Raw genomic sequence first — 27,601 nt, 5'->3', positions numbered from 1 at the left:
CGCCTCGGCCATTCTGCAACACAGAATGCACATACATCGGTCCGCCGCCGACGCCTCGGCCCTCTGCAACACGGTAATAACTCATACCAGCACGGTAAGAACACACAACGGGTCCACCGCCGCTGCATCTCATCCACATACATCGGTCCGCCGCCGACGCCTCGGCCATTCTGCAACACGGAATGCACATACATCGGTCCGCCGCCGACGCCTCGGCCCCTCTGCAACACGGTAATAACTCATACTCACACTGTATACTGCATCTCATCCACATACATCGGTCCGCCGCCGACGCCTCGGCCATTCGGCAACACGGAATGCACATACATCGGTCCGCCGCCGACGCCTCGGCCATTCTGCAACACGGAATGCACATACATCGGTCCGCCGCCGACGCCTCGGCCATTCTGCAACACAGAATGCACTTACATCGGTCCGCCGCCGACGCCTCGGCCCTCTGCAACACGGTAATGACTCATACCAGCACGGTAAGAACACACAACGGGTCCGCCGCCGACGCCTCAGCCACACTGCATCTCATCCACATACATCGGTCCGCCGCCGACGCCTCGGCCATTCTGAAACACAGAATGCACATACATCGGTCCGCCGCCGACGCCTCGGCCCTCTGCAACACGGTAATAACTGATACCAGCACGGTAAGAACACACAACGGGCCCGCCGCCAACGTCTCGGCCACACTGCATCTCAGCCACATACATCGGTCCGCCGCCGACGCCTCGGCCACTCTGCAACTCAGGCACATACATCGGTCCGCCGCCGACGCCTCGGCCCCTCTGCAACACGGTAATAACTCATACCAACACCGCATACTGCATCTCATCCACATACATCGGTCCGCCGCCGACGCCTCGGCCATTCTGCAACACGGAATGCACATACATCGGTCCGCCGCCGACGCCTCGGCCATTCTGCAACACGGAATGCACATACATCGGTCCGCCGCCGACGCCTCGGCCACTCTGCAACTCAGGCACATACATCGGTCCGCCGCCGACGCCTCGGCCCTCTGCAACACGGTAATAACTCATACCAACACACGGTAAGAACACATAACGGGTCTGTTACGAACAAAGCATACATGTATTATAGGTAATAGCCGGCTTTTGTTGATATGGTGGCGCCCGAGGCTAACGAGTTCGTGCAGCACGTGTTTTATTTCATTTCAAAATGTAGGACAAACATCAAAATGTGTTGTGTGTGGTCAAAAATGTAGGCATTGTGTTGAATGTTTTAATTTTGAAGAGGCATATCTTTAAATACAATGCATCGGCCTCAAAAGTGATTTTTAAGTTTATAATAGGGTCCACCGCCGGAACTTCGGCCACACTGCATCTCACCCACATACATCGGTCCGCCGCCGACGCCTCGGCCATTCTGCAACACGGAATGCACATACATCGGTCCGCCGCCGACGCCTCGGCCATCTGCAACACGGAATGCACATACATCGGTCCGCCGCCGACGCCTCGGCCATTCTGCAACACAGAATGCACATACATCGGTCCGCCGCCGACGCCTCGGCCCTCTGCAACGCAAGCACATACATCGGTCCGCCGCCGACGCCTCGGCCCTCTGCAACACGGTAATAACTCATACCAACACGGTAAGAACACATAACGGGTCCACCGCCGGAACCTCGGCCACACTGCATCTCATCCACATACATCGGTCCGCCGCCGACGCCTCGGCCATTCTGCAACACGGAATGCACATACATCGGTCCGCCGCCGACGCCTCGGCCCTCTGCAACACGGTAATAACTGATACTAACACTGCATACTGCATCTCACCCACATACATCGGTCCGCCGCCGACGCCTCGGCCATTCTGCAACACAGAATGCACTTACATCGGTCCGCCGCCGACGCCTCGGCCCTCTGCAACACGGTAATAACTCATACCAACACGGTAAGAACACATAACGGGTCCGCCATCGACGCCTCGGCCACACTGCATCTCATTCACATACATCGGTCCGCCGCCGACGCCTCGGCCATTCCGCAACACGGAATGCACATACATCGGTCCGCCGCCGACGCCCCGGCCATTCTGCAACACGGAATGCACATACATCAGTCCGCCGCCAACGTCCCGGCCCTCTGCAACACGGTAATGACTCATACCTGGTCTGCCGCCAACGCCTCGGCAATACCGACTCCAGGGCAAACGCCCCACGGCCTGGGGCAAGTAGCCCCTTACTCTAGACTAAAGATTTAACGTGGTAGTTGGCTAAATGTTATATGAGAGGTCCGTTAGACCTCGGGAGGCACGACACTGAAATTAGCACATTCCATCCTATCAGGTGTGCAGCTATGACACTATTGTATGAGCAGGTTTCCCACCTGCCTCATAAGGCCAATTAATAAATTATTGCAATGCTTATGTTAACAAAATACTTCTTTTGCCTTCCAGTCGCTGAGAAAAATGCATACAAAGGCATAGAAACTTACTGTTCGCCAGCTATCAAACATTAGAAAAGGGGGTAGTCCGAACAACACATGAGGTAAAACGCCCGATGGGGTTTTTGCCCCGCGACGTAGAACCTTGCCAGTTCGGAGAACATCGGCGAGGCGTCTTACCCCGGCCGTGCGACTTGCTCCGGTCTACACTATCTCAGCAATTTGATACTTTACATCTGGTCCGCCGCCGACGCCTCGGCCACTGTTCAACTTGACATGTAAGTACACATGATCCGTAGCCGACGCCTCGGTTTCTCAGCAGCTCGATATTTACACCTGGTCGGCCGCCGACGCCTCAGCAACCCTGCAACTCGAAGACATGGTCCGCCGCCGACCTCCCGGCTACTCTGCAACTCAACATTATGCACTCGGTCCGCCGTCAACGCCCCGACTGCTCTGCAACTCGACATCCTACTTCCGGTCGGCCGCCGACGCCTCGTCCACTCTGCAACTGGACAGACATACACCTTGGTGCATTTGGCGTTTTGTAGGGGCTATCCTACCCTATAAACGAGCCGACGCGAGTGGTTCCGGCCACTGACAGCCAACTGGGGAGAATGACCGGTGAGATGGCGCGGGCATCGGGGTCCTAATCAACTCATAGCGGCGACGCGGCTATGGAAGGTTAGGACCCTGCCAGGGCGCCACCGAACGTGACCGTGGCTAATCGCCCCGTCGACAGACGCAGGGCAGCCCTCGGAGGGGTGTCTGGGAGGGCGCGGGCCGCGGGACCGCCGGGCCGTCGACTGGAGTGGCACGAACGGCAGTCGTCGACGGCGACGGGCGGCGAAAGGGTCGTAGAGTGAGCTAGAAGTTTCCCACCCACCCTCACCAATTAAAAGATGCGATCTTAAAATAAGGCGTTTTGTAGGGGCTATCCTACCCTATAAACGAGCCGACGCGAGTGGTTCCGGCCACTGACAGCCAACTGGGGAGAATGACCGGTGAGATGGCGCGGGCATCGGGGTCCTAAAGTTTTATGAGGGGCGTCACAGAGCACAGCATAGCAGGCTATTTCCATGTATGTTCGCAATAAAAACACCATTTTGCCACTACATGACCGGCCAGTCCTGCCGAGGTTTTCAGCTCTAAAAACCGCTACGTGCCACCGTTCTTTCCGCACATTATTCGCTGAGGACAAGTGGCTTCTTCAGTCACATGAGCTCCAAATCAGCCTCGTCTTTCCCCGACTACGGCGAAGGAGCATAAAGTCTCCGTTTATAGCCACGGAGACCAGTTTGCCATGAGACCGGCCGGCCTCACCCTCGACGGTGTTAACTAGCGTGCAGCGTCATCAGCAGTATTTTGACTGTGGCGAGTTTTTACAATGAACAGGATACAAGGGTGGCCTAAGCGGATTGAAGCCGGCCACAAGTGGCACTCAAGGCTCACCACTCACTATGTTTGTGAAGAGGGAAACATTGGGGTGGTCGCGCAAAGAGGAGATATATTTGGCAACCCTAGTACGAGGGACTAGGGGGACATGGAATTCATTCGCCACTTCATGATCAAGTTACAGAACAGAACGTGTCGATGACAAAGAGAACAAAGATATCTATCCAAATTTTTTGCTAAATGAATAAATAGCATGGCAAAGTTAAGGTGATTTAATTATAAGAAAGAAAACGCAATAGCGTTTAATGCAGTCTCTCCTACAGGCATATCTATGGCAATTGGAATCTCTTGCAGTGTGTCGGTTACCATACTGCAGCGGAACCCGGCTTTGCATATACCCCTACATCAGATGGTGACAGCCGAGCCACACGCAAAATTTACTGTGGTGAAAGCTGAATGAGCAGAATCCCTTCACGCAGGGTGCGGTATTGTCTTACAGAATCTGCTGCAGCAAGCCGTGGTATTTTCACAGATACACAGTAGGCCGATAGTGCATATGGATCAGCACCCTGATGGGCGATGGCCCACTTCATATGGCGGTAATGGCTATATGAAATTAAAGTGAATATCGAATGCTGTAGCCAGTGCTCTTCCATTGTCAGCACTCGGCAAAAAAAGGTCCAGGCACGGTGAAAGTGGAGGACACTTGACCTTTGCGAAATTCTGACCGTAATAAAACCTATGACCCTATATAATAGGTGCAGGTATCAATGTTGCTACAAGACAAAAAATAAAAATGGCCATCTCTAATTTCTACATTTTTTAACTATGAGCAAACATCAAATACTCATCAATAACCCGGTTTACATAGCATATTTGACGAGGCTCTAGCTCGTTAATTTGGCGATAATTTCGATGCAGTGGTCCTCAAATATTTAGAGGGGATCATTTTGTAAATTGTTCAGCACCATTGGCATCTTTGCAACATCACGGACGGAGATATAAGCTTGCAACAAACCCTATGTAAACCCGTCTAATAATCCATTCCACCTCCCTAATTTCGTCTGTCCGCTGTGGCGCCATGACTACGGCCTGACAACGGACGACGCTAGTCCATCTGGTGACCCCTCGACCTTCCGCTGACAGCCAGCGTAGGTGAGGCCGGTCCGGACGGCCTTGGTCGCAGGTGCAGCCGGCGGCGACACGCCACACGTGGAACTCGGCCCGGCGGAGCGCCATTACGATCTGCCCACCTACCGACCGATCGTATAGACTAGAAGGTAGCGGTATAGAAGGTAGCTGTGACTGATCTCACGGTGGTAGAGGTAAATGCGTTGTGGTGGAGGAAGCTCAGACATGGCCACTCCGAGTGGTTTGGAATGGAAGCGCTAGTTTCCACACTCAAGTGCTCAGCCCACCGCGAGTCGTTTACATTCTACGATGACAACAGACCTCAACATTTCGTTCCCTGTCCAAGAGTGTTTCACAACAACGTGCCGAACATCAGCTGGAAAACACCCGTTCAGTATGAATACACCAACAGTATCGCCTTAGAAACACCTATCCTTGACATCATCATCCAGACCGCGCCGGTCGGCTGACGTATCTGCGTCTGCAGTACTGCACGGCGCACGGCGCACAAAAAGACACCCAGGCGCGTCCGGTGCACTGCTAACCCGTCCGGCCGGCTGGGTCGCTCGCCGCCGGCTGATCCGGCGATAAATCTCAGCTGTGACGTGCGTGTGGGTCTGGAGACGCCTCTGTCGTCCCGTTCGGCAGCTGTGGTCGCTGCAACTGCTCGTCTGCGTGCAACGGCACTGGCCGAACCGGTACGGAACAGGTCGCCGGGACTGGAAGATGGGCAGCGGGCAGCAGGTGGGAAACGGAGGGTGATAGGCAGATGGGATTGGGAGTGGGTGGGCAGTCGGCGAGTGTTAGGAGCGAGGAGGGTATCCTGCTGATGATTCCCCTGAGAGATCTCAAGTTCAGAGACCATCTTTTGCATCAGCATGGTGCATGCTTTTCTAAAGCGAGACGGCGCTCGCCATGCCTTCCGCTGGCATAAGTAGGAACACCCTAGCAGCCCGTTATGTCGAGGGCTTCCCCTAGCCCTTCCTCTCAGCGAGCCCGCTCGCGTGTCCTGCCAGAGGCCGAGGTCACCGATCGGCGCAAAGCTGCGGAGAAGTTGGCCGGGCAGGGCTCCGTCCGACCTCCCCAAGGTCTCTGTCCTGAGCGTCCGGCGCCTTCAATTTCCTGGGTCCTCCATGTGCGCACCTCTCGCTGCCTACCAACGAACGCCCCGGGCTCTGACCGACAGACAGCGACCACGGACAACTTCCGCTTAACGGACCCCCTGACGGTCAGCACAAGTTACTGCGATCCTAACGGTATAAGTCACGGGGGACTGAAGTAACAGACATCACACCCTCTCTGCAGCCGACTGGGCAGCCGGCAGCGGGCCTCTGGGCGCGTCCGCCGCCCCACGGAGTCCGCCCGGCCTCTCGGCGGCTGAAGGGGCGTTCGGCCGATATCGGCACCACAGTACAGCTGTAGTGTATACAGAGAGAGTTCTGGGAACAACGCCACAGCCGCAGCGCTCCGAGACGCCTGCTTGCTGTCCCCGGCCCCGGCCGGTATTTATGTATATGCGGCAAGACAGACCGCCGGGAGGACAGGCCCAGAGACAGATCCCGTCACCGCAGCGGTCAGGGAGGGAGCGATAGACTGCTGGACGGACTAACACGAGCTGAGTGATGTAGTGAGCCGCTAACTAACACCGCTTGGACACGTGTTGTGAGCTTGTTTGCAAATGTTTGACACGGTGAATGAGTGTGTTGAAGGAGACGTAAGTAAATGCGACACCCTCAAATTTGTCACACTAGGCTTTGCATACATGACTGTTTATTTAGGATAAACTTTGATCGAACTGATAAAAGACGAAAGTAATGTTGCAACATCAAAGCGACGTACAAAAAAAAAAACACCTGTCATTCTGCATATTTCTAATATCAGCCGCAACATAAAAATGTGTAGAAGACTGAAGACATAACTCATAATCGGTCCTTAAGCATTCCATTTCAATTTCTTCTGCTAACGCAGTGATGGATAACTGTTCTTGAATCACTGATCATGTTCTACAGCCTAAGTTGGCGCCCAGCAGCACGAAAAATCCAACTTGTGTCGCAGCGGAAGCCAATCGAAGCGCAGCAATATGGAGTAGGTGAGTAGGGTCGCAATTAGGTACAGGACGGCAATTATTTATTATGACTCGGTCAATGAACATCAAAATAGCGGTGTCGCATCGCTTTGGCGCAGGACCGTTACCTGAGCACCGGTAAATGTCCTCGGGTCGTGCGTACTACCATTTGATAAGCTCCCACGCTCTGATGACTATGGCGCTTGTAGGGGAGACAGAGAATAAGCAGAAGGCGGAGAGGAATGGAGGCGGAAGGCAGAGCGGAATGGAGGCGGAAAGCGGAGTGGAATGGAAGAGGAAGGCGGACCGGACTAGGGAGAAGGCAGTGGCAGTCGAGGCAGTCAGTAGCGGATAAGACGAGACCAGACCCACCGTGTGCTACAAGACCAGACCCGCAGCGTGATATAGACCAGACCCGCCTGGTCTGATCATCATCCGCTGTTTTCCCAAACCGCCCACAGTTCGGCTCGCTTTCATATCTCCAAATGATGGTCAGAACAGTACACTGTCGCAGACTGCAGGGTGGCAATAACGTCTCAGAAAACAGGCCGACATGCTGCTGATATTGTTTCGATAAACATGATGTGCGTTAACATACTTTTGCCGTATGCATTGGGACACCAAGACCGAATATTATTAGTTAGATAGCCATGACCGATCACCATGTATAAAAAACGAGCCTAAAACGAATAATCTACTGAGCAGCAATCTAAATAACACGTAGAACAGCTGTGAATTTGTTAACCTGTTTTACATGCATGATCATTACTTCAACAAGGTGCATACGGTGACTGCTAAGTGATAACAAAAGGTTTCATAAAACTGACTTATAATTTTAAGATTCAGGTATAAAAGCGTCGTACATGATACGTCTTAGCAAGCACCTGAATTCCTTAGATTTTAGCGCACATGTCCAACGTCGCCTATTTTTAACATTCCAGAGCGCTTATCCAGGACGTGACACTCGTTTAAGTGATTGCATCGCACACTAAAATGTGCCTGCTCTGTCCGAAAAGGAACTCGTCCTCTGCGTATCAGCATTATACTCGGATTCAGGATGAGTGTATCGCACACGAGGGGCGGAGGGTTGAAGTAAAATGGATAAATCAGTATGAACGAATTGCACGACTCCTTCTCCCATCTATACCTTAGGCATTTCGAGTGAAAAAAATGAAGTTTTTTTTTAGTAATATCGTATCATAACCGACTGAGATTTTAATTTGCTACAAAACGAATTTAACAATAGAACGCACGTTTTACATTTTATGAAGGTTTTCTGCAGCAGTATGACAGCCGCTGCAGCGCACGACATGAGGTCTCCTGCGGGCGGCGGCGCGACGGCTCCTGTGTGACACGCCAGGCACAGGCTGTCGCCAAATCTCGCCCGGTGGCCTTGCTTGTATGAGGAAAATCCTCGCGCTTTCTGATGAAGCGGGTCACCTCCTAAAAAGGGCGCGCCGGCGCCGGAGCCGGCCGGCCAAGCCTCCGTAAAGCCTTGGTCACAGCCGTCATCCGGTGTGGGAATGGAGGGGAAGAGAAACGGGGCCATGGAAGGTGTATTGTGGACAAACTTAAGTTAAAATTAAATACGGATGTGCACATGCACCTCTGTAACTTCTTGGATTTTTCGATATTTCCATCTATGTCCTGTCTTCCGACAGGCAGCATTTCATTTCATCAGAAACTGGTTTCAGAAAAAGAGAACGAATTTCACTTTTCTTCTAACGCCACCATAGCATGTTACTTCACACAAAAAAGCGTTATGAATCTTCAACCGCCCATGGGTGGTAAGAGGGGACGTCATGGGTGGCGTTTTGGGAACGGCGCGCGTCTGAGATCGACCCGACCTACCACCACCTGTCGTCGCCCGCTACCTCCTCCGGCTGACGAACAGTAGCAGGACGGAGGGACGCGTCCGACCAGCGCGTGGCTGCTACCTGGCTCCGATCGGCTGATACGGTCCGCTCTGGCCGGCCGACTGTCTAGTGTCTACCGGAGGGGTCAGCGACTGCTGCAGCGCCTCCTCCGCAGCCAGTCGGGTATATAGGGCCTTGGCCAGTCGGCGGAACACGGCGGAATGCGGCCGGCGGAACGCGCTCACGGCTCATTCCGCCGCAGTGACCACGCACTGGGAATCAGAGGACCAGTGCCCAAATAATTGGGGGAATATAGACAGACGCTCTAGCCCGGCTGAACACAAAGGCGTGGGCGAATAGCGTGAGAATCAGAGGCGGTGAACGGTAGAAGAGAACGGGTTCGTCGCTACACGCTCTCCGCTCGACCGGTGTTCGAGTTAAAAAAAAAAAAACAGAGTTCGATGACTGATAATAACGTCACTGAATGAAGGAAAAAGACAGCTCCGTATCGTCTACAGAGGAGTTGTCACCCTGAAGGCTAGCCAGGGCTGCAGGATCTGGGCACGCAGACCGCAAGCTGCTCAAACTGTTTACATTGAAGATTCATAAGCCGCATTCTGTCGAGGCAGCGAATCAGTGACACTTAGTCTTGCGAGTCTGACCGGTAAAGAGGCTGTTTTCAACCAGCTTTGATCGTGGACATCAATGCCATATAACCGTGAACATTCGCCCTCTGGAACACAACTTGGGATCTGTGCACCAGTACTGGTTTTCACCTTGAACTCTGACCTTGAAAATTAACAAAAATTAACCATTTTTAGGACGGCAGTGTCGCGACTAGAATAGTGTTGTGACTGTGCTGTCTTCAAAGGAACCTTCGATAGTTAGGAGGATATAATGCAATAGAGAGCATATAGCGAGCAATCGTTCAGTACTCAAAATCGTATAAATATCACCATTTCCAGAGCATATTTGTGCTCGGTCATGCGCAGGGTGGCATGAGGTGCCCATTCAATCGGATCACGAAGTCGGTAAGCGATATTCACCGGGTCGTCCATCACCTTCACTGTCTATTCGAGAAGGCACCGCCGCCCAACTTCTACCATCCATTACGGCGGCTCAAATCTTCCCGTCCGCCGTCCGCCAGTGGCCTATCTAGCAAGTCAGCCAAGGGCAGCAGCGACAGCTCCAAGCCTCGCCGCGCAGAGCTGCCAAGCTCTCATACTCGACAAGCGAGCTGTGAGATTAGAGATTCACTCGACCAGGCGAGGCGAGCCTGAGCGTGGCTAAAAATGGCGAGCTTGGGACTTCTGGAGCCGGGTCTGGGTTTGATTGGGGCAGTCCATGGCCGTCTGGGGAGAACCAGTTCCGCAGCCCGCCTAAAGCAGCTGTCGGTCTGTCGGTCCGTCGGTCCGTCGGTCTGTCGGTCTGCCGGTCCGTCGGTCCGTCGGTCCGTCGGTCGGCTGCCGTTCTCTGTCAGTGTCAGAGTCGTGCCAGTTGTGTGACAGCCGTCACAAGCCACCCGGCTACGCTGCCGGCTGTCACGTTCCGCAGTTATGTAATCGAGCCCAGTATCCCGGGCTAACGGACAGCATCCTGAATGGTTGTCCTCAGTGCTGGGCTAAGTAGGACGCCATTTGAGGCCGAAACGGAGGCGGGGTTCGATGTTTTCCTTTTCAAATCTCTTTTCTTTTCTTGCTGTTCTGCGTAACGGTTTGTGCAACCGAATTTTAAACTTCAAAATGGGGTAAGATTTGAGCTTGGCGAAGAATGTGCTACCTGTCAACTATTTGCCGCTTACTTAGTTTATTTACAAGAAATACGCAATGTTATCTCCAACACCAGTCACCATTGTTACTTACAGCGGTGCGGCTAGTGAGAGATCTTGGGAGAGGATTTGGCCGTAGGAAGGTTTTGACAACACTGGCTTGAGTTCAGCTGCAGAACACGGCTATTAAATGCAAAATGATTTAACTGTTACGCGACACGATGGCTCAGAAATCAAGAATTTATTAAATCTGATGTCAACCAATATCAAACAAGATTAAACAAAAGCTAGGAATTTTTGAAAAAGAAAAGAAAATAGACTGTCCTTGATTTTTCTGCGTCACAAGTGGCCGGTGAATAGTACGAACGCTCTCGGAATAAAGCTCAGGTGGTTGCCAACAGCTGAATTGATCAGTGCCTTTTCGATGGAGACAAAGAACCAGGTTGGGAAAATACGATTTCCTCTATAAATAGGTCCCCTCAGCACATCTGGTATGGGCGAGGCTCAATGTGTGAAATGCATGCGGGCGTATTCAAACGAAGAACATTTGGTACTTCCCGGGTGCGTCTGCCGGCACTGGCATGTGTGCTATAAAATCGGCCAGACCCTTCTCGTTGGTTTTCTGCGGATTACGAATACCTGATGAACGGTTTGATCCTCCCTGCGACTTGTAAATTATATGCGTCGCAGAAGGGCTCTCGTCAGTCGTCACAGAATAGACAGTGGATTGAATCACTTAACTTGGTACTGCCGTCTGCCAGTCTGTCATTCGTTTTATGTGCATCCCGTCGGGCACGTTCGTTCGCTGCTTATACTTTCTATATACTTTGACGTTAATCAGTTATTTGTTCACATATTGCGGAATAATAACGATCAAATATCATCTCTATTTCACACCGCTCGATTTCAGTAGTTGGCATATGATCATTCGTGAAACATACAGTGGCCATATTGTATGGTTCCCTTGCCTCACGCCTCTGGAAATGTCCAAGGTCGGAAGATAATTCCAGTAAAAGAACTATGCCGCCGGCGAGGCTCCAACACCCTGGCGTCCAAGGACGGGTTTGGACGCGTAGTTTGAGTTATGCGTGGATGGTTAGAGACTATTTGCAATTGGCGAAAGACGGTGGTCCTAGCCTTTACTCCAATACCAATATGTTTTTAGCTTAGTAGAGATCGGCACACAAGCGGTTGTTTCCCGGAGTCCTTAAAAGTTGGTGGGGTCAATGAATAATTCGTTGATGATGTTTATTCTATGAGTGATTGAACTCCAGGTGTCATCAACTCAGCGGTTAAACAGAATATTAACGAGCTAAGAACTATGACTTCAAAAATATCGTAAGTTTTGGCCGTTCTAAAACTTTGTTTGAATAAAGTTGCACAAAAGTCGACACAAATAGCTTCTGTATTTAATTTGAATACTTATTGACCATTAGAACTTCATTGAAGTTTGTATGATGTTGTAAGTGTGTTAGATATGCATTATTCTGCCATTTGCATGACGAGCTATTCCTGCCGTCGCTCCGTAGGCGATATTCACCATCAGACTACCTTCTATTCGGCCTGCGAACGGTACACTCCTGCCGGCATCGGCCCTCCTTACTGCTGTGAGTCGAAACTGCTGTAATTTACCGTTGGACACGGAGCTGTAATTTAGCACCGTTAGGCCGCCAGCGCAGTCTGCTGGTCGGTCAGCGGTCCTGGTTCAGGACCGTCACATGTGGGGTAGGACACTGTGGTCATCAGACTGGTAGTAGAAACTGCCGCTGAGTTTAAATGCAGGAAGTAGGTAACTATTTCTGCCTCTAATGCTTTCAATGTATATACTCGTATAGTGCTGCTGATACTAATGACAGTAGGAGGCAAAGTCAAAAGTGGACGTTTGGGAGGACTCGTAGCCACGTCACTCGAAATGATGTGAGTGATTCGTAAACAATGAGCATAGGTTTGTGGCCCCTAAGCCAATTGCTATGTTTTTTACTCTCTTATTCAGTGGTGTGCAAGTCGGTAAGGAGGTGTATGAACTTTGATTTGTAGATGAAGTAATAAAATGCATGTGTGGTGTAGATTGTACATGCCAAGTGGCATGGGTGGGGAACTAAAGATCAAGGATGTTATATTAATGGCATTACTGCAAGGTGCCACTCCCACGTATTCGGACGGAAGTCTCAACTGGTGTTTACAATACAGCTCGGTCGTAGTTTAAGGAAAAGTCCTCAGAAATTATATCGCTCGGCCCCGATCATCCTCTCCTAGTGCTACACTCCAGGTTCGCTGTTGTTTCGGAAGTTCTGCTTTCGGCTATGTCTCGTTTTGCTTCCACCGCTCCGCCCTATATCTTAGATATGTTTCATTTGAGTTCTATTTGCCTCTTTATGTTAACTCGCATTCTGATATGTTTGCTCGTGTTCCGCTCTTTGCCTGCTCATGTTCCTCTGAGTGTTCCCGGTACTCCTTTGAGTGTTCCCCAGTGTTCTCTGAGTGTTCCTCCAGTGTCCCTCGGTGGACTTCAGAGTGTTCCGTAGTGTTCCTTTGATTGTTCCCCAGTCTTCTCTGAGTGTTCCCCGGTGTTTCCTGGCGGACCTCTGAGTGTTTCCCGTGTTTCCTGGCGGATCTCTGAGTGTTCCCCGTGTTTCCTGGCGGATCTCTGAGTGTTCCCCGTGTTTCCTGGCGGATCTCTGAGTGTTCCCTGGTGTTGTCTGGCGGACCTCTGAGTGTTCCCGGTGTTCCTCTGTGTGTTCTCCGGTGTTCCTCTGCGTGTCCCCGGCCGTGTGACGGCGCCCCGTCGGACTCACCTCCCGGGTCACCCTCCTGTAGACAGTTGAGGCCGAACACGGACCTCGCAGTCACCGCTAACAGCAGCAGTGCCGACGGCAGACACGGCCGGCGACCCATGACGTCACTCTGACGTCACCACTGTCACTCAGTCACCGCAGTCACTGCTGGGTCACTGCCAGGTCACTGTCACCGTGTCACCACCGGACCACTACTGGGTCAGTCCGCGCCTCCCTGCCGACAGAGGGGGAAAGGTTAGCGCACTGCAGGAGGGAAATGCACACAGCACAAACAAATCCAAAAGGCATCGCTTGGAGTCAGGTGCCACTATAGTACCAACGCCTCCCTCGGCTGAAAAGGAAAACCAAAGAACTGCAAATTACCTTTTCCGTTCAAGTCGCATGTTACGACTGAATAGGAAGGGCAAAGTGACGACGATACCTAAACTAGCTAAAGCAGCTGAAGCCTGACATGTCACTTGGGTGTTTCGCTGTCTTTTAGGCAGCTACCGCTATGCTCAGCAGACGGATCAAGATAAAAATACATAGTCCAGACAACTAATTACAATCAAAGTATCTTTCGATCAAGGTAAAAATCGGGGCCCTGAATATATGGCAGCGGACCTGGACTATGCAGCGAGCCAGACATCCGTGCCGGCAAACTCTGTCGGAATTTATCGCAACAGGAAAACAATCCGTTGCGCATCATCAAACACCGACTGGGACATATCAGCGCGGCCAGCGCCGGCATGCAATGACGTCCTGCATCGAAATGAGGTATTTCGGGCCCATTGTCTGGCTGCCAGGGCACCGTGTGCAGCTCGCCTTATCGACAGAAAAACGCGTGTCCAGCCCCAACAGACTGGACCGGTCCCCAGCGTTGGTAGAACGGTCCGCAGCACTGGCGCCCTGAGATCGCTCGGTTCGGTTCTTCAGCAGCCCGTGTCGACAAAACCAGCGGCAAAACCAGAGAGTCGGAGGGGCCATAGAGATCGGCGTCACATCTCTGGTCACCGGCTGACAGGAGAGACTGGTCGTGTCCAAATAAGTCATACACACACAGGAGACCGCTATGTGTCTTGAGGAGATTCCTCACCTCGTGGTCCAGTTCTGCACTACCACCGTGTGCGTCTGGTAGAGAAACTGTGGCCGTTGATAGCACTTATCAGCATAGATACACCGAAAGCCTCACTGATCCCATATCCTACATGACGTAAGGAAAAAGGACGTTAATTCGACTGTCCTCCATCATGGAAGAGATAATGTTGCCACTCCTACTCGTACATGCATGTTCAAAGCTGTTTAATATTCATCCTGACGTACGGCTAACCTGTTTTCGGGTGATCACTCATCAATGACTTATTTGTCTCCCATTCTAACGGCATGTGCGAATACGTCATCCCAGGTCACGATGAAGCTAAAGGTTGACTGACAATTTACTGACACCACCTTAAATTAGATGAGAGCGCACTTGGCATTGCCTATACCATTTGTGATGCCTACTTTTGATGATCAAATTCAACCATTATCTTCTGGCGTTGGAGTGCATCTTGGTGATCAGCGGTTATAGATACGATATAGGTACTGGCAAAGAGATCCGATGGAAAAGCAGTTGAATTTCAAAAGCACATCTTAGCGCATTTGTCAGACGCAAACGTTGTTCATGCATCACACATTAATTGCTGTCATTTAGCAACATTGAAGTTTATATACTTCCTTTCGCTGTGCTCCTGAGCATACCCCTACCTGTGGTGTTGGGGCTAGTTTACACAGGACTCCACCACTCTTATATCATGGAAAAAGCAGGAGTCTGAGCCACAACATAAACATGGCTTATTTACGTGTCTTTTCTCACCCCGTTCGGTATGTTCCCATTGTTACGCTGGAAATTCATGTTGTTGTCCGTTGTCAAACGTGCTGTTGTCTGCAAAAGTATTCGGATTGACTACCAACTAACATTGTAATGCCAAGCAAACGGAAATCCCTAATTAACCCGGCAGTTGCTGGGGTATTTCGTCACCCACCGTTTGCTGGGGGGGGGGGGGGGCGTTAAACGCCCCCAGCCGATAACTCGAGAACCAATAGGCGCAGCGAAACGCACGAGGCGGCAAACGAAAGAACGCGACGAGACGCTTCAGATGAGTACTTCAAAGTTGAATTTTGAGGTCACAGGTCGGGTCAAGGTCAGGTCAAACACCTGAAATCGGGCTTTCAGTGGCATTGACTTCAGGACTTCGCAATGGGCGCCTCTCGTCATAAACTCTGTCAAAACGGTGCACAATCCATCATATAAGGCCTACAAGAGTGTCAGCTCCATGTAGGGGTCAGTCAAGCATAGGTCAGGGTCAAGGTCAGGTCAACCGGGAAGGCACATATCCCCGAAAATCAAAACTGATATTCGCAGCCTGTGACACATGTTTAATGGGTAATTTGGGGCGTAGAACACGATGGTGACATTTATTTTATCATATGTGTACGTGTTTGGCCCAAAAAGTTCAATTTAAGAAATTCATGTATCATGGTCGTGAAGTAGTCACGAGAAATTGCCAAGATTCAGTTCAAGATTTTGGAAAATTCGGAACGATAATCAATAATCGAAGATAGCCATTTGATTGTTCATGGCATTGGCAGTCTAATGGCGTTTACGGCATGTCTGTATGTCTATTCTGTGATTTTATATGATTTTTTGAACATATGCCGTTTTTGGTCGAAAACTCAGAAATCATGACGTCACTAAAACCTCGATATCTCAAAAATTTCCGACCGATTTTTTTTTAAACTTTGTCACAATAATCTTCAATCAATTCCCTACAGGTACCCAAAATTTGGCGCGCCTGCGGCGCACCGTTTTTATGCTATGGCCCGGCGAAAAAAGTGGGGGCGTTTAACGCCCCCCCCCCAGCAACTCGCGGGTTAATGGGACAAAACCTCAAGCCTTTTTTCTTAGGCAGGCAGTGAAACCTAGCAGTAGCAGTGCATTGAAAATAGTAATGTTCGGTAGCCGTCCACGGTGCTCGCAGATTCACTGTGCATTGTGCATGATGACCGTGAGCTGCTGCTTGCTTATGAGTATGACACCGTGAGAAGCGTAAATAACACAACGGTGACAGAGCATATCACTCATAGTGACCTATAGCTGAATGAATATTTGTTCAGGAAAGATGGGATCTTTAACCATTTCGACAATTGCCCTAAAAATCTTTGAATGTTGAATTTCTTTCATTTCACTGATGATACTGTTGGTGTTTGATAGCATATGTTTCAAACACATGAATTGATTTGTGGATACATGAGAGATGGCGGTATATGGTCCTTACTCCTAAGATGACGTTTTCAGCACTCATTCCTTATGGAAGACATAATTTGCAGCCAGGTCATTGGCATGGCATACCAAACCTGAGTCCCTCTCCATCGGATAATTGGAGGACAGGTCAGTCCACTGACACCGAGCTCGAACTGAGCGGCGGCGGGCCTGACCTGGGCATGGCGGCAGAATGGTCGAGAGTGTGAGACTTTCGGTATTCATTACGCGCCGCCATCACCTCGTCAGAATTCATCCAGCGCTGAGCATTAATTACGGCCCTGATGGCCCCCGCCGGTTATTGCATTTGTAAATGGCGTACGAAAGCCGCAGGCGCGTGCTCTATAGGTCAAGGCTTACGAAATGTGCCAGAGACAAAGCATGGTGTCAAAAACTATTTGTCTTGCTAGCCTCCATGTCGATAAAGAAGCGAACATAAAATGAATGCAAAGCAAATATTCATGGCTTAAAAGCAATTCACTATAACAAATGATAAATGATAAGCAATCATCAGTACTGGTACATAACTATCGACATAAACTATCGACACAATAACATACGCATAAAAACGAATGTTCACATATGTAAACAAAAAATGTACTGCACCACAACCGTGGGGAAAATAAAACACCACAACTGGGAAATGAATAGATTGCAGACTTTGACAAGCCATCATAGACTACATGACCTTTTCCATAACAGAGCTTCTCAACAATGGGAATAATGGATAATGGAAAGCAGCGACTGGCTGTTTCTAACATGAAATGGAAAGCATTGAACGATTAAATTCGACTGTAGAGCTTATGAAAAGAACAACAAAGAACTATAGCTTTTTCCAAATACATAAAAATGTTCTCTTTTAAATTTGAAAAGTTTTCCAACCGCCTGAGTATAATAACTCCAACGTCATTGCATGCCGTCTGTGAGGAGCGGTGACTGATTGGTTGCGCAGTCAACCGACAAATCCTCAGAATTCAGACATAAAAATGATTCACGACATTACCTCCGTGTTTGTAGTGGGTGGTGACAATGGAACTTTGCAATGGCTCGCCCGCCCGGCTGTTCAAGTGAAAAGTCGTTGGGCTAGGCTGTTACGGCCTCCCAAAAGATGGGTTCGTGTTTAAGCTTCAATGCTACGGGTTATTATCAGGTGCTTAAATGGTCGGATCCTGTGTCACTTAGCGCAGGCTTTGGAGGGGGAACACATCAAAGGGCGAAACCAACTGATTTTTACAGCTCGTCCAGTAAACAACAACATGCTCGGCAGCCGGGCTGGGTGATTAGAAGGACAACTACTCATGAAGTATCCAATGAACTTGTATTGCGGAGTTCTTTAGCGCCCGTGTCGTCTTGGTTATTCACGCAAATGTTAGCGGAAATGTCTGGTACAAGCCGCAAAGCGGACTCGTGCGCCTTTGAAACACGGTGTGAGGTGAGCTGCGACTATGATTGTGGTAAGGCAATAACACATACCAGCAGGCAATAGAACAAACACAGCTGGAATCATCTTCTCTCCTTTACCAATTACGACTAAAGTGAACGGAGATTGAAAGGGAAGAAGTTTAAATAAGTCCTGTTAATTAATATTATAAACAAAATTAGCAAACAAATTCCACGTAAATGCGTTGTTACACTGACCCGACACAAACACTGAACGTTGCTGATTACACTGTAAAAAATATTGACGAGCTATGTGTCAAAACAAGGGTCTCGAAACAGTCACCAGGTTGTCAATGCTTCCGGTACCTACCACTTGACCAGTTACCGCTTAGTTAGCTTACAGGCTGAAAACTATCCAGATCGTTATGATCCGGTACACTGTAAACCAAATTGACAAGTCTTGTGTAATATAACCAATCATCTCTTGGTATGTTTACCAACTGATACTTTTCAAACAAGCCGTTGTCTGGTGCATTGCTTGTCAGGTGACAACTACGAGTCAATAGTTACTATGCACACCAACTTCTCAGTATCCAGACCAACTCTACATTTGTTTCAACGTTTGTTTCTTAACCAGTTTTGGAAACTTGTTGCCGCATGGTTATTTAACCGGCGCCTAACTTGTACTGGTCAGCTGGTCAGCATACACATGGTCAGCTGCGCCCGTGACGTCAGACTTGGCGGACCAATCAGCGGTCGCCGTCCGGCCCCGGCGCGGCGGTTTCAAACCGTTCAAACCAGCAGTTGTCGCGCGGCCGCCGTGCAGCATGGATCAGCGACGAGGGCTGTTCCAGCATTTGTGCAGTAAAAAGTGAAATCTGTGAACTGTGGTGTTCGTGCTGTGAGTGAGGCCCGCTCTGGCCTGCGGGACGCACTAATCGTGCCTATACCCGCGGTCGAGACGCCTCCCTTCCCCTGCGCGCGCAATGTAAGTGGGCCAGACCTTTGCATGCACATGTGAGCAGATGTTTTGCGGTCGGTGTTTTTTTATATATAAATACATTTATTTGCCTTTAATTCAACTCTTTGTATTTTTAACTTAACTGATGGACATATATGGGCTGTAAAAGCTAATCTGGTTGGCGATCATGCTTTATTCGAATTATCTGCGTGATCGTGCAACTGCCATGATTGTTATGGTCAATGTGGAAATATTCGTCATACGGGCATGTTATACTTCTGGCTTGATGCGATGCACAAAACCATGTTCTTCCACATACGCAGCAGTTCTTGCTTCAAAGACTTATATGCTGACGGTGCGCGATAGGTATACCTTATACCTCATGCATTTACCACATCCATTCGAAAATATGCACTTGGAATTGTCTCCAGTCAATAGTATTAATTACATACTACGTGATGTAGGTACGTGACCGTAATAAATACTAATGATTCCAGAAACTTCCGAATGGATGTGGTGTATGCATTCATCGATTATATAACCCATCAGTATTTCGTTTCTTGTCAGCGCAAGCCTTTGAGCAATAACTGATGCCAGTCATGATTTTGTGCACCACTTCCAGCCAAAAAATGACCTGTCCGTATAGAAAATATTTCCTGAATCAGTATCGTGGCAATTGAAAACGAACGCGAATCGTAAGTTCTTAAGGTTATCAACGCAAACAAAGCGATTGTAAGAAAGAACAAGTTCGAACTGAGCGTTAGTACACTTACTTGTTGACAATTTGTAAACTAGCAATGCCCAGTCAAAGGCTAGTTCATCAACAAACCAGGGGTTGTTGAACCGACAAGGAAACGGCTATGCCTATCCAGATGTTGGTAGGTTCACAAGGCCCAGACTAGTACTCAACAAGGTGACGCCTATGCGAATTGGAACCAAACTTGTAGACAAACTGTTAGTTTGTTGGCCAACACGCCTGGGGTTGGTGAATCGACAAGGTGACGCCTATGCGAATTGGAACCAAACTTGTAGACAAACTGTTAGTTTGTTGGCCAACAAGCCTGGGGCTGGTGAATCGACAAGGTGACGCCTATGCGAATTGGAACCAAACTTGTAGACAAACTGTTAGTTTGTTAGCCAACAAGCCTGGGGCTGGTGAATCGACAAGGTGACGCCTATGCGAATTGGAACCAAACTTGTAACAAGGAGCCAACTTGTAGATTTGGTTTACAGTGTATTGTAATGATACCCTAGGTGTACCTTTGTTTTGAAGTGCTGAATTAACTATCAAGGTTGTTTGACGTTTGTTTTCGCCTCAATCCGAAACGAGGAAGACCCTCATCAAATTATTAGGTGAAAGCCAGCCTCAGGATGATCAAAATACTAGGGGTAGTTTTGTCATAGTAATCTGTGAAGGGTGAGGAACAAGCCGTAGCAATGCACTCGTCACTAAACCAGCCTGAGATTATTCGCCAGGTAGCTGCTGCGTTTCCCTACTTGCTGAATCATGTTAGCAACTTTCCATTTCCAGACACTTTTTACGGCAAATAAATTGTTGGGTTATTTGGAAGGTGAATGACAATTTTATTTCTATAAGTCAATACATTTGTATTTCCGATTGCCCTTAAACTTTTTTTTAATCGTTTGCGGTAGGTTTTTATTGTTCGCAATAAAGTTGCGCACCTGTGAATCCTTCACATAATGCGTTCCCGGCTTCCCGGCGCCAGTTGCGCTGTGCCGTGCCGCGTTCGGTCGGGGGTGCGAGCGTCTGTGAAGTGCGAGTGTTTATCACTGGGCAAACCTGTATCGTTTCCATTTGTGCAGTGTCTAGTTATGAAGAATTGCTTGCCGATATATGACCTGCAGTGATCGACGTTCTGATTCAATAACTTGCTATAAGCCATTATTCTCAACCAAATCGCGCAGAGACGTTTGTAAAGTTGTCGAGGGGGGAGGGGGAACAAGAGCGATTTTAAATGAATTGCTCTCCATGCAGTGCAATAGGACTTAGGTTTAATTTTTCGAAAGTTGTGGAGCCGCCCCCGGTGTCCGGCCTGGCCAACTCTCTCAAGAACCGACAGCTAACGGAACACTGAAGTTTCACTACGACGATTTCCGCCAAAGTTATGAAGAAAAGGCAAGTGCAAGAAGTATAAAACTTCTCTTGGTAATCAAAACTTAGGTTTGGCAAATTCCAAACCCTAAGTCACTACAACTGTGGATATAAATAAGCTGGTTATTGACGGCCAAGCTCTGGCCAATCTGAGGTTCAGAGCTATCATCAAGTTCATGAGGCAGCTGCGGTTGGGTGGCTCACGGGCTCCATTGCATAGGCTCAGACAGGTACTCTACAAAATGTCTTCTGTGTTCTTAGGTTCAGATCTATCGATAGGTATGTGCATGCTTCTGATTCGATTGATAACTGTAAACGGGCGCTGGAAGTGAAAGGTTCGCTTGATATACGAAAGGTGCATTGCAAGAAAGCACACTATTTCAGAAATACACTTTCATTTTATCTTGAGCGTTTTTGGAATGGGCCGGATGAATTCGTCATCAAACTGGTAAGGGATTTCGTTTGAAGACCACCGATATTTAATATTATGATGGTCTTCAAACGAATTTGCTGGCAAATTCGATGACTGGATTGGGCGGCGTAGGATCTGCTGGTCAACTGACTATGGGTTGATTAGGGCCTAGTTGGGCCCCTAGTTTTGACCTAGTTTGAGCTTCATTCGTTAAATAGGAACAAGACGATGCTTCTTTTGACCATCGTCACTAAACAAGCCGCCCTCGTTTTGACATTGTTTTTCGTTATTATTGTTACTAGGTACTTTGTTATCATACACAGCATTAACGAGGACCTGCTTCCAAAACAAGGCAGAAACGCTCCAGATATTTTTGGGACGTGGTAAAAACTAACCGACACCTGGTAACTGTCATCTGACAAACACAAAACAAGCCAGGGGCTCGCAGCGTGTGTCAAAAGTAGGATGCAAAACTAGTCTGTACCCCCGACATTTAGCGTTGAGAATCATTTGACGAGGGGCTAGTCAATATTTTTTACAGTGTAGTGGGTGAGTCCGCTGGTACGCAGCCCACACATAAAACAAATATGTACATCACAGTGTTACCCTTACGAACCAGTCATCATGAACACTCCGCTCTCCCTCTCTCTCGTCGGAATGCCCGGGTGACAGCCACAAGCCGGACCCCGCCTGCAGCCAGCCATGAATTCCCCCAATGCTAATCCGAGCGTCATGCCAGCCCACAGTGGCAGGGTGTGTCCGCCGCTCTAAAACAGGAGCGCTCTCTGAAACTGAGTCCGTGGTGGCGCATAATGCACGGAACTGTGCACTTTTGCAAGAAATATTTGCCGAAAGCCAGGCGTTCAAATAAATGTGCAAAGTTTGCTGACATATGAAATAATGTAAAAACAGCGCTCTGCTGGGGACGAATGCAGATCTATATTGGGCTGCACTTGCGCAGTTTGCAGTAAATAATTTCACATGCCATTGTTTGAAAATTATATCGTTCTTTTCATGTAAAAACCAAGTAAAAACACCCTGGTAAAAACCACAAAATCAGCCGCCCCAGTCTTTGTTTGTAGTGCTCCCATCGTTCGACGTTCAGAGCCAGCGCACTATCAGACTGATGGCGACGGCTTTTTCCATCGTTCCAGTCCTCAGTTCAGTGAGAATATCCAGATCAGCCCCTGCCTTATCCAAACTGACATATGGGAGACACACATTATTTAGTCTGCTCTCCCTCCGAGGCCATGCACACTGGACAGTGGACAGTGTACAGGCGGGATGAAGTGAACGGGAGAGGCTGGGATCCGTAGAAGACCAATAAATGTCTCACTGTCTTGAACAGTCACCGTGACGTGGTTTGGAGAATAAGCCTGCTCACTGCTCAGTGCTTCACTGCTTAGTGCTTCTCATGTGCTGTGTTGCCGGTGGCCGTTCAGCTCAGGCAATGATGGCATGACAGTCCTTTATGGGAATGGAAGAAAATGTTGCTAAGCTGAACAAAGGCAACAGTATACCTTTCGTGAGCGAAATGTGCAAATCGAGAAAAGTGAAAACGAAAAGACACAACTTAGAGCAGGCAACACCAGAAGCTCGGCGCTGCACTGGTCGGCGGTCGCTACTGACACTTTACAAGGTGACAGTCATTGTGATTACAGTATCGTGAATGTTGGACGCGCTATTGACAGATTGACAGGCAGTGGACGATGTCGGACCATGCTAGCCGGACGCGGGAGCGGACATAAATGTTTCTCAGCCAGACACACTGTGCCACAGTCGCAGCTTCAATCACTTCAGAGGCACATGTCACAGCCATGCAGTGGCTCTTTCAAGGTCACAGACACAGCTCACACTTAGGTACAGACACATAAATGGCAGACGCTTGGCAGTCGATCGATTGGTCAAGGTCATTAAACAGAACGATTATTAATGGTGAAGCGAGAAAAGCTGAAGCATCGATTCGAATGTTAATGAACCGAGGCGCTCAATGAAAAGCGGGCTGCGGACCGTAGACAAAGATAGGAGAGCGGCGAAAACTATACGTTTAAGGTAGATGGCACACTTCCCGCTGTCAAAGAGTTAACATTAAACAAGGGCTGTGATTGTGGACTGTTGCGTCCGTATCACTATCGACCAGGACGATTAGAAATGTAGGAGACATTGGCTAAGAAGAATAGACCCCATTCCAGGCCCACCATTGTCTCAAAATTCCAATTATGACAAACCTTTCGCTCAGCTGTGATACGAACTGAAAACTATATTCGCATCTTAGGCAGATCTACTCTGTTATGAACTGTGCATTAGGGAGATCCGCCGTGGTATGATGAGTACCTATGTTATAGACAGATCCACCGCCGTATGAGAGCAGAATTACTGACCACTCTGTGGTTACGCTACTGCCGTCGGACCAGATGTTTATTGTTTGCGTTTCAGACGCCGATATGAGATCTGTGACGTCACTGATGGTCTGCACAGCCGCCCCTCTGTTTATGACGCTGCATTGTGGGTTGTGCAATCGACAGAGTCGGAGACATGCGCACTGATTCGAGGAGACATCCATTCATCCTTATTGTTCACCAACGCTGCTGCCGTGAACCTGTAGTAAAATACACGCGCTGACAAACAGCAGTAGTGAATAGCCATTGCCATCCAATAAAAGCTTGTAAAAAAGCTATAACCCTGCTTGATTTCTGGAAGCTTATCACAGGGCAAGAATTATTCACTAGGCCCGGGCCCGATACATGAAACGTGATTATTGCCAGCGCAATTGGTTCCAGAACCGCCCGCGAAGCGTGCAGGGAAGGTATGTCTGTGCCAATAATCATCTTTATGACAGCCGGGCGGGCCACAATACTACGTGGTATGGCCGGAAAATTGGCCGCGCTGCCAGCTGACCACTCGCCTGCTGATTGAGGCGTCAGGCTAAAGGGTACAGCCGTGAGCCGTAGCAGGCAACGGCAGATTGTAAACGCGACTTTCGTAGAAGTCCGTGGTGCAGACATCAATCATCTTTGACCGTAACCTACACCTTGACTCGGCTGTTACTTTGATCTAAATAAATATTCAAAGCCGTCACACTATTGAGGCACACCGATTGTCGGAAAAGCCGCGCGACGTCGGCAGCCTTCGCGGCATCCCACGAACGGTGAGCGGCTGGTGTTTGGGGCACTGTCCACAAAACCAGTTCTTCGGAACATTCAGCGCGTCCACCGCACCAAAAGTGGAACTCGACCGGTCACGTGACTGTCGACGGTAGGAGCTCGACCGGTCACGTGACCGGTGTGTGTCACGTGACCGCGCTGGGAACGGCGGCAGGAAGGACGGTGTCGCAGCCGGCGGCGGAGCACGGCCGATGGGAGGACGGCAGCCGTGCCAGTCGATCGGCGTGCTGACCGAGCGTGTCCAGAGCTAATGGTGATCCAACGGCAACACGATGATGCCAGAAAGTGGGTCTGGAGGTCGCCGCGCACTGCACTGTGTGCCGTATCCGTATGGCGTAAATTAGGTGCTTACCAAGGTGTGTCAACAAGTCAAACTCGGGATGGGTGTGCAGTATTATAAATGGGGAATATTTGTTTCTGGTCCCTAAAAAGCTGTTTCTGGCACCTAATTGCTGATCAGCCCCAAAATGCTTATTCGACCCTAATATCTGAATCTGGCACCTAATTGCTTCCACACAGCCTAAAGTTGCCAGATCGTCTAGTTGAACTCCGTATTTGCTGTTTGCTGATTCAGCACCAAAACCAAAACATCCAGCACCTATTTTATTCCAAGTTTGCCTACCTAATTCGCGTAATCTTCCTGATTTTATGTATCCTAACAACATGAACGTTGCATTCGGTGATGTCAAGTGCCATTTTCGCCAGTGGAGATAATGATTAATGCCATTTCTAGCCAAAAGAGAATCACTAGCCAGCTATGGTGCAGCATAGCAAGACGCTCCTATACCAGCCCGCTATGTAGAGACTAGAGATTATTGCACCCTCAGCCATTTTAACGTGAAAAGTTTGGATCCGTCACTTCCAGCCAGGCTCTCAGGTCATAAACTGGAGTAAAGCAAAATGTCAACTCTGAACAGACATGCCACGCAACCGGCCCTCTTTTCAATATTATTAGCTTTCTGCAATCATCGTCTGACTCCATCTCGATCAAACGCAGCATCCGGTTTCTACAGGGGCGTTTGACTGACCGGCCACACAATAACCAAAAACAAAATCAAAGCTTCATGCACACATATGACATAAGTAAGAAACGGATGAAAAAGGCACAACCACGGCACAACTCTGCGCGGCAAACAACGGACAATGTCCCACGCAAGATCCCGCCTTTCTTCAGCGGCCTTGAACGGAATGAAAACATCACATTTCTTTTTTGGAGCTATTTGATGACGTCAAAAAATACAATACCCGTTTTAATGGTCAAAATCGAGACAATTACTCACAAAAATGTTTCACTTTAAGCATTACAAATAAATACTTTTAAATATTTAAATGACATTGTTTTTTCAAACAAATCAATATTATTTGCTTACTTAAACGTCATATACAATGCTGAGATCACTACGGGGCTGTCTTAGAGTGTAGCTGCACTGGCCACTGGCAACCTTTAGGCTAGACTCCAGGGGTCATTATACCAGAACAACATGATTCTACCAGCCAGTAGATCATTTTTCTACTAGATTGGTGCTAGGCTCATTATTTAGGTGCCAGATTCAGAAAAAAGAGTAAGGCGTACCCATGAATAGGTGCCAGAAACAGCTAATTAAGGTCATTTTCCATGATTGGTGCTGGTATCCACCAGATAGGTGCTGAGGACCAAGTTTGGGGCGAGTCAGCTTTTAGGTGCCAGAAATAGCTTTTCTGGGACGCAATTAAATGGCGTCCATTATAAATAAAGCTTAATGTTTCCTTTAAATGAATATGCATTTGAAGTAGAGCTCTGCTACACTTTCCTCCACTTTGAAATTCAATAGACACAGGAGCTGCGTTCTCTCAGAGGTGACCATTATTTCTCTAAACGAGCATAACAGTTTTTATTACCAGAGTCGTCAGAAAACAAATGACCCCAAATTTGTTACCCTCTGTCTCTCTGCCTTATTGACTATGGAGTGAGAAGCAAACACAATAATCATACAATTACCTATGGTGAAACGGTTTTCTGGGATAACAGTTGTTAAGGCTCTTGTGCCAAAATATTTTTAGGGGAGTGAGGTTACCTATGATAAGGTGTCCCAGCAGACAACATTAACTGGCCGCGTGATCAAAAGTCCTTGACACGGTACCTCTCTCCTTCCCTCACACTTCCTCTTTCCTCTCCCTCTCTCTCTCTCTCCCTCTCTCTCTCTCTCTCTCTCTCTCTCTCTCTCTCTCTCTCTCTCTCTCTCCCTCTCTCCTCAGGTGGGTGGAGGGGGAGGCGGAGCGGGGGCGGGGTGGGACGATCAGCCGAACGTCTGCTCAGCCACCTGTCGTCAGAGACAGAGACAACGACAGGCCATCGCTGACCACACGCAGACAGACACTGTCGAAACGGTGCTACCAGTCCAGATCGCGGCAACAGCTGATATAGGGCGCAAAGAAGTGTTTATTTACCAGCTGACATGTGGTGTTTGACGGATCGCACACTGTTCCAAAGTGTCGATTGTGTTGCGTTGAGTGGAAGTGCACTGAATAACGCAGAAATCGGGGAGTCGTCAGAAAACAAATGAGCCCAAATTTGTTACCCTCTGTCTCTCTGTCTTATTGACTATGGAGTGAGAGGCAAACACACACTGTTCCAACTGTCAAAAGGAAACTTACCTTATACATTATATCCAAATCCGGGCGTAATGTCACGTCTATCGCAGTTCCCACTCACGGCAACACAGCACACTTGTCTGTAGCGGTCGCTGGTTTCACCTGTGTTCAGCACACCATACGCGCCACACTGTATAATTCCACGGAGCCGGACTGGCCACAGGTCCTCTCACCTCCCTGACCACCCGACCGGTCCCTTCCGACAGCCGGCGGCGCACGACCCGTCT

General features: G+C 49.1%; 1 protein-coding gene across 2 annotated transcripts in view; it reads right to left on the bottom strand.

The window, feature by feature from the left end:
- The window catches only part of LOC122381164 (cytokine receptor-like), a 90,320-nt gene extending 62,719 nt beyond the window's left edge, over positions 1-27,601 (bottom strand). Inside the window, exons 1-2 of one of the 2 annotated variants that reach the window (XM_043365020.1) lie at positions 27,378-27,601; positions 13,434-13,647 (exon numbers count right to left, since the gene is read on the bottom strand). In XM_043365020.1, coding sequence (XP_043220955.1) covers positions 13,434-13,533 — 100 coding nt within the window. In that variant the 5' untranslated portion in view covers positions 13,534-13,647; positions 27,378-27,601. The remainder of the gene's footprint in view (positions 1-13,433; positions 13,648-27,377) is intronic. The other variant, XM_043365021.1, reaches the window with a different exon arrangement.

The sequence above is a fragment of the Amphibalanus amphitrite genome, unplaced genomic scaffold (assembly GCF_019059575.1).
Source record: "Amphibalanus amphitrite isolate SeventyFive unplaced genomic scaffold, NRLGWU_Aamphi_draft 000115F_arrow, whole genome shotgun sequence".
In the NCBI taxonomy this organism is placed as follows: domain Eukaryota; kingdom Metazoa; phylum Arthropoda; class Thecostraca; order Balanomorpha; family Balanidae; genus Amphibalanus; species Amphibalanus amphitrite.
Note: the sequence above shows the minus strand (reverse complement) of the source record. Positions and strands in the feature narration are given on the sequence as shown.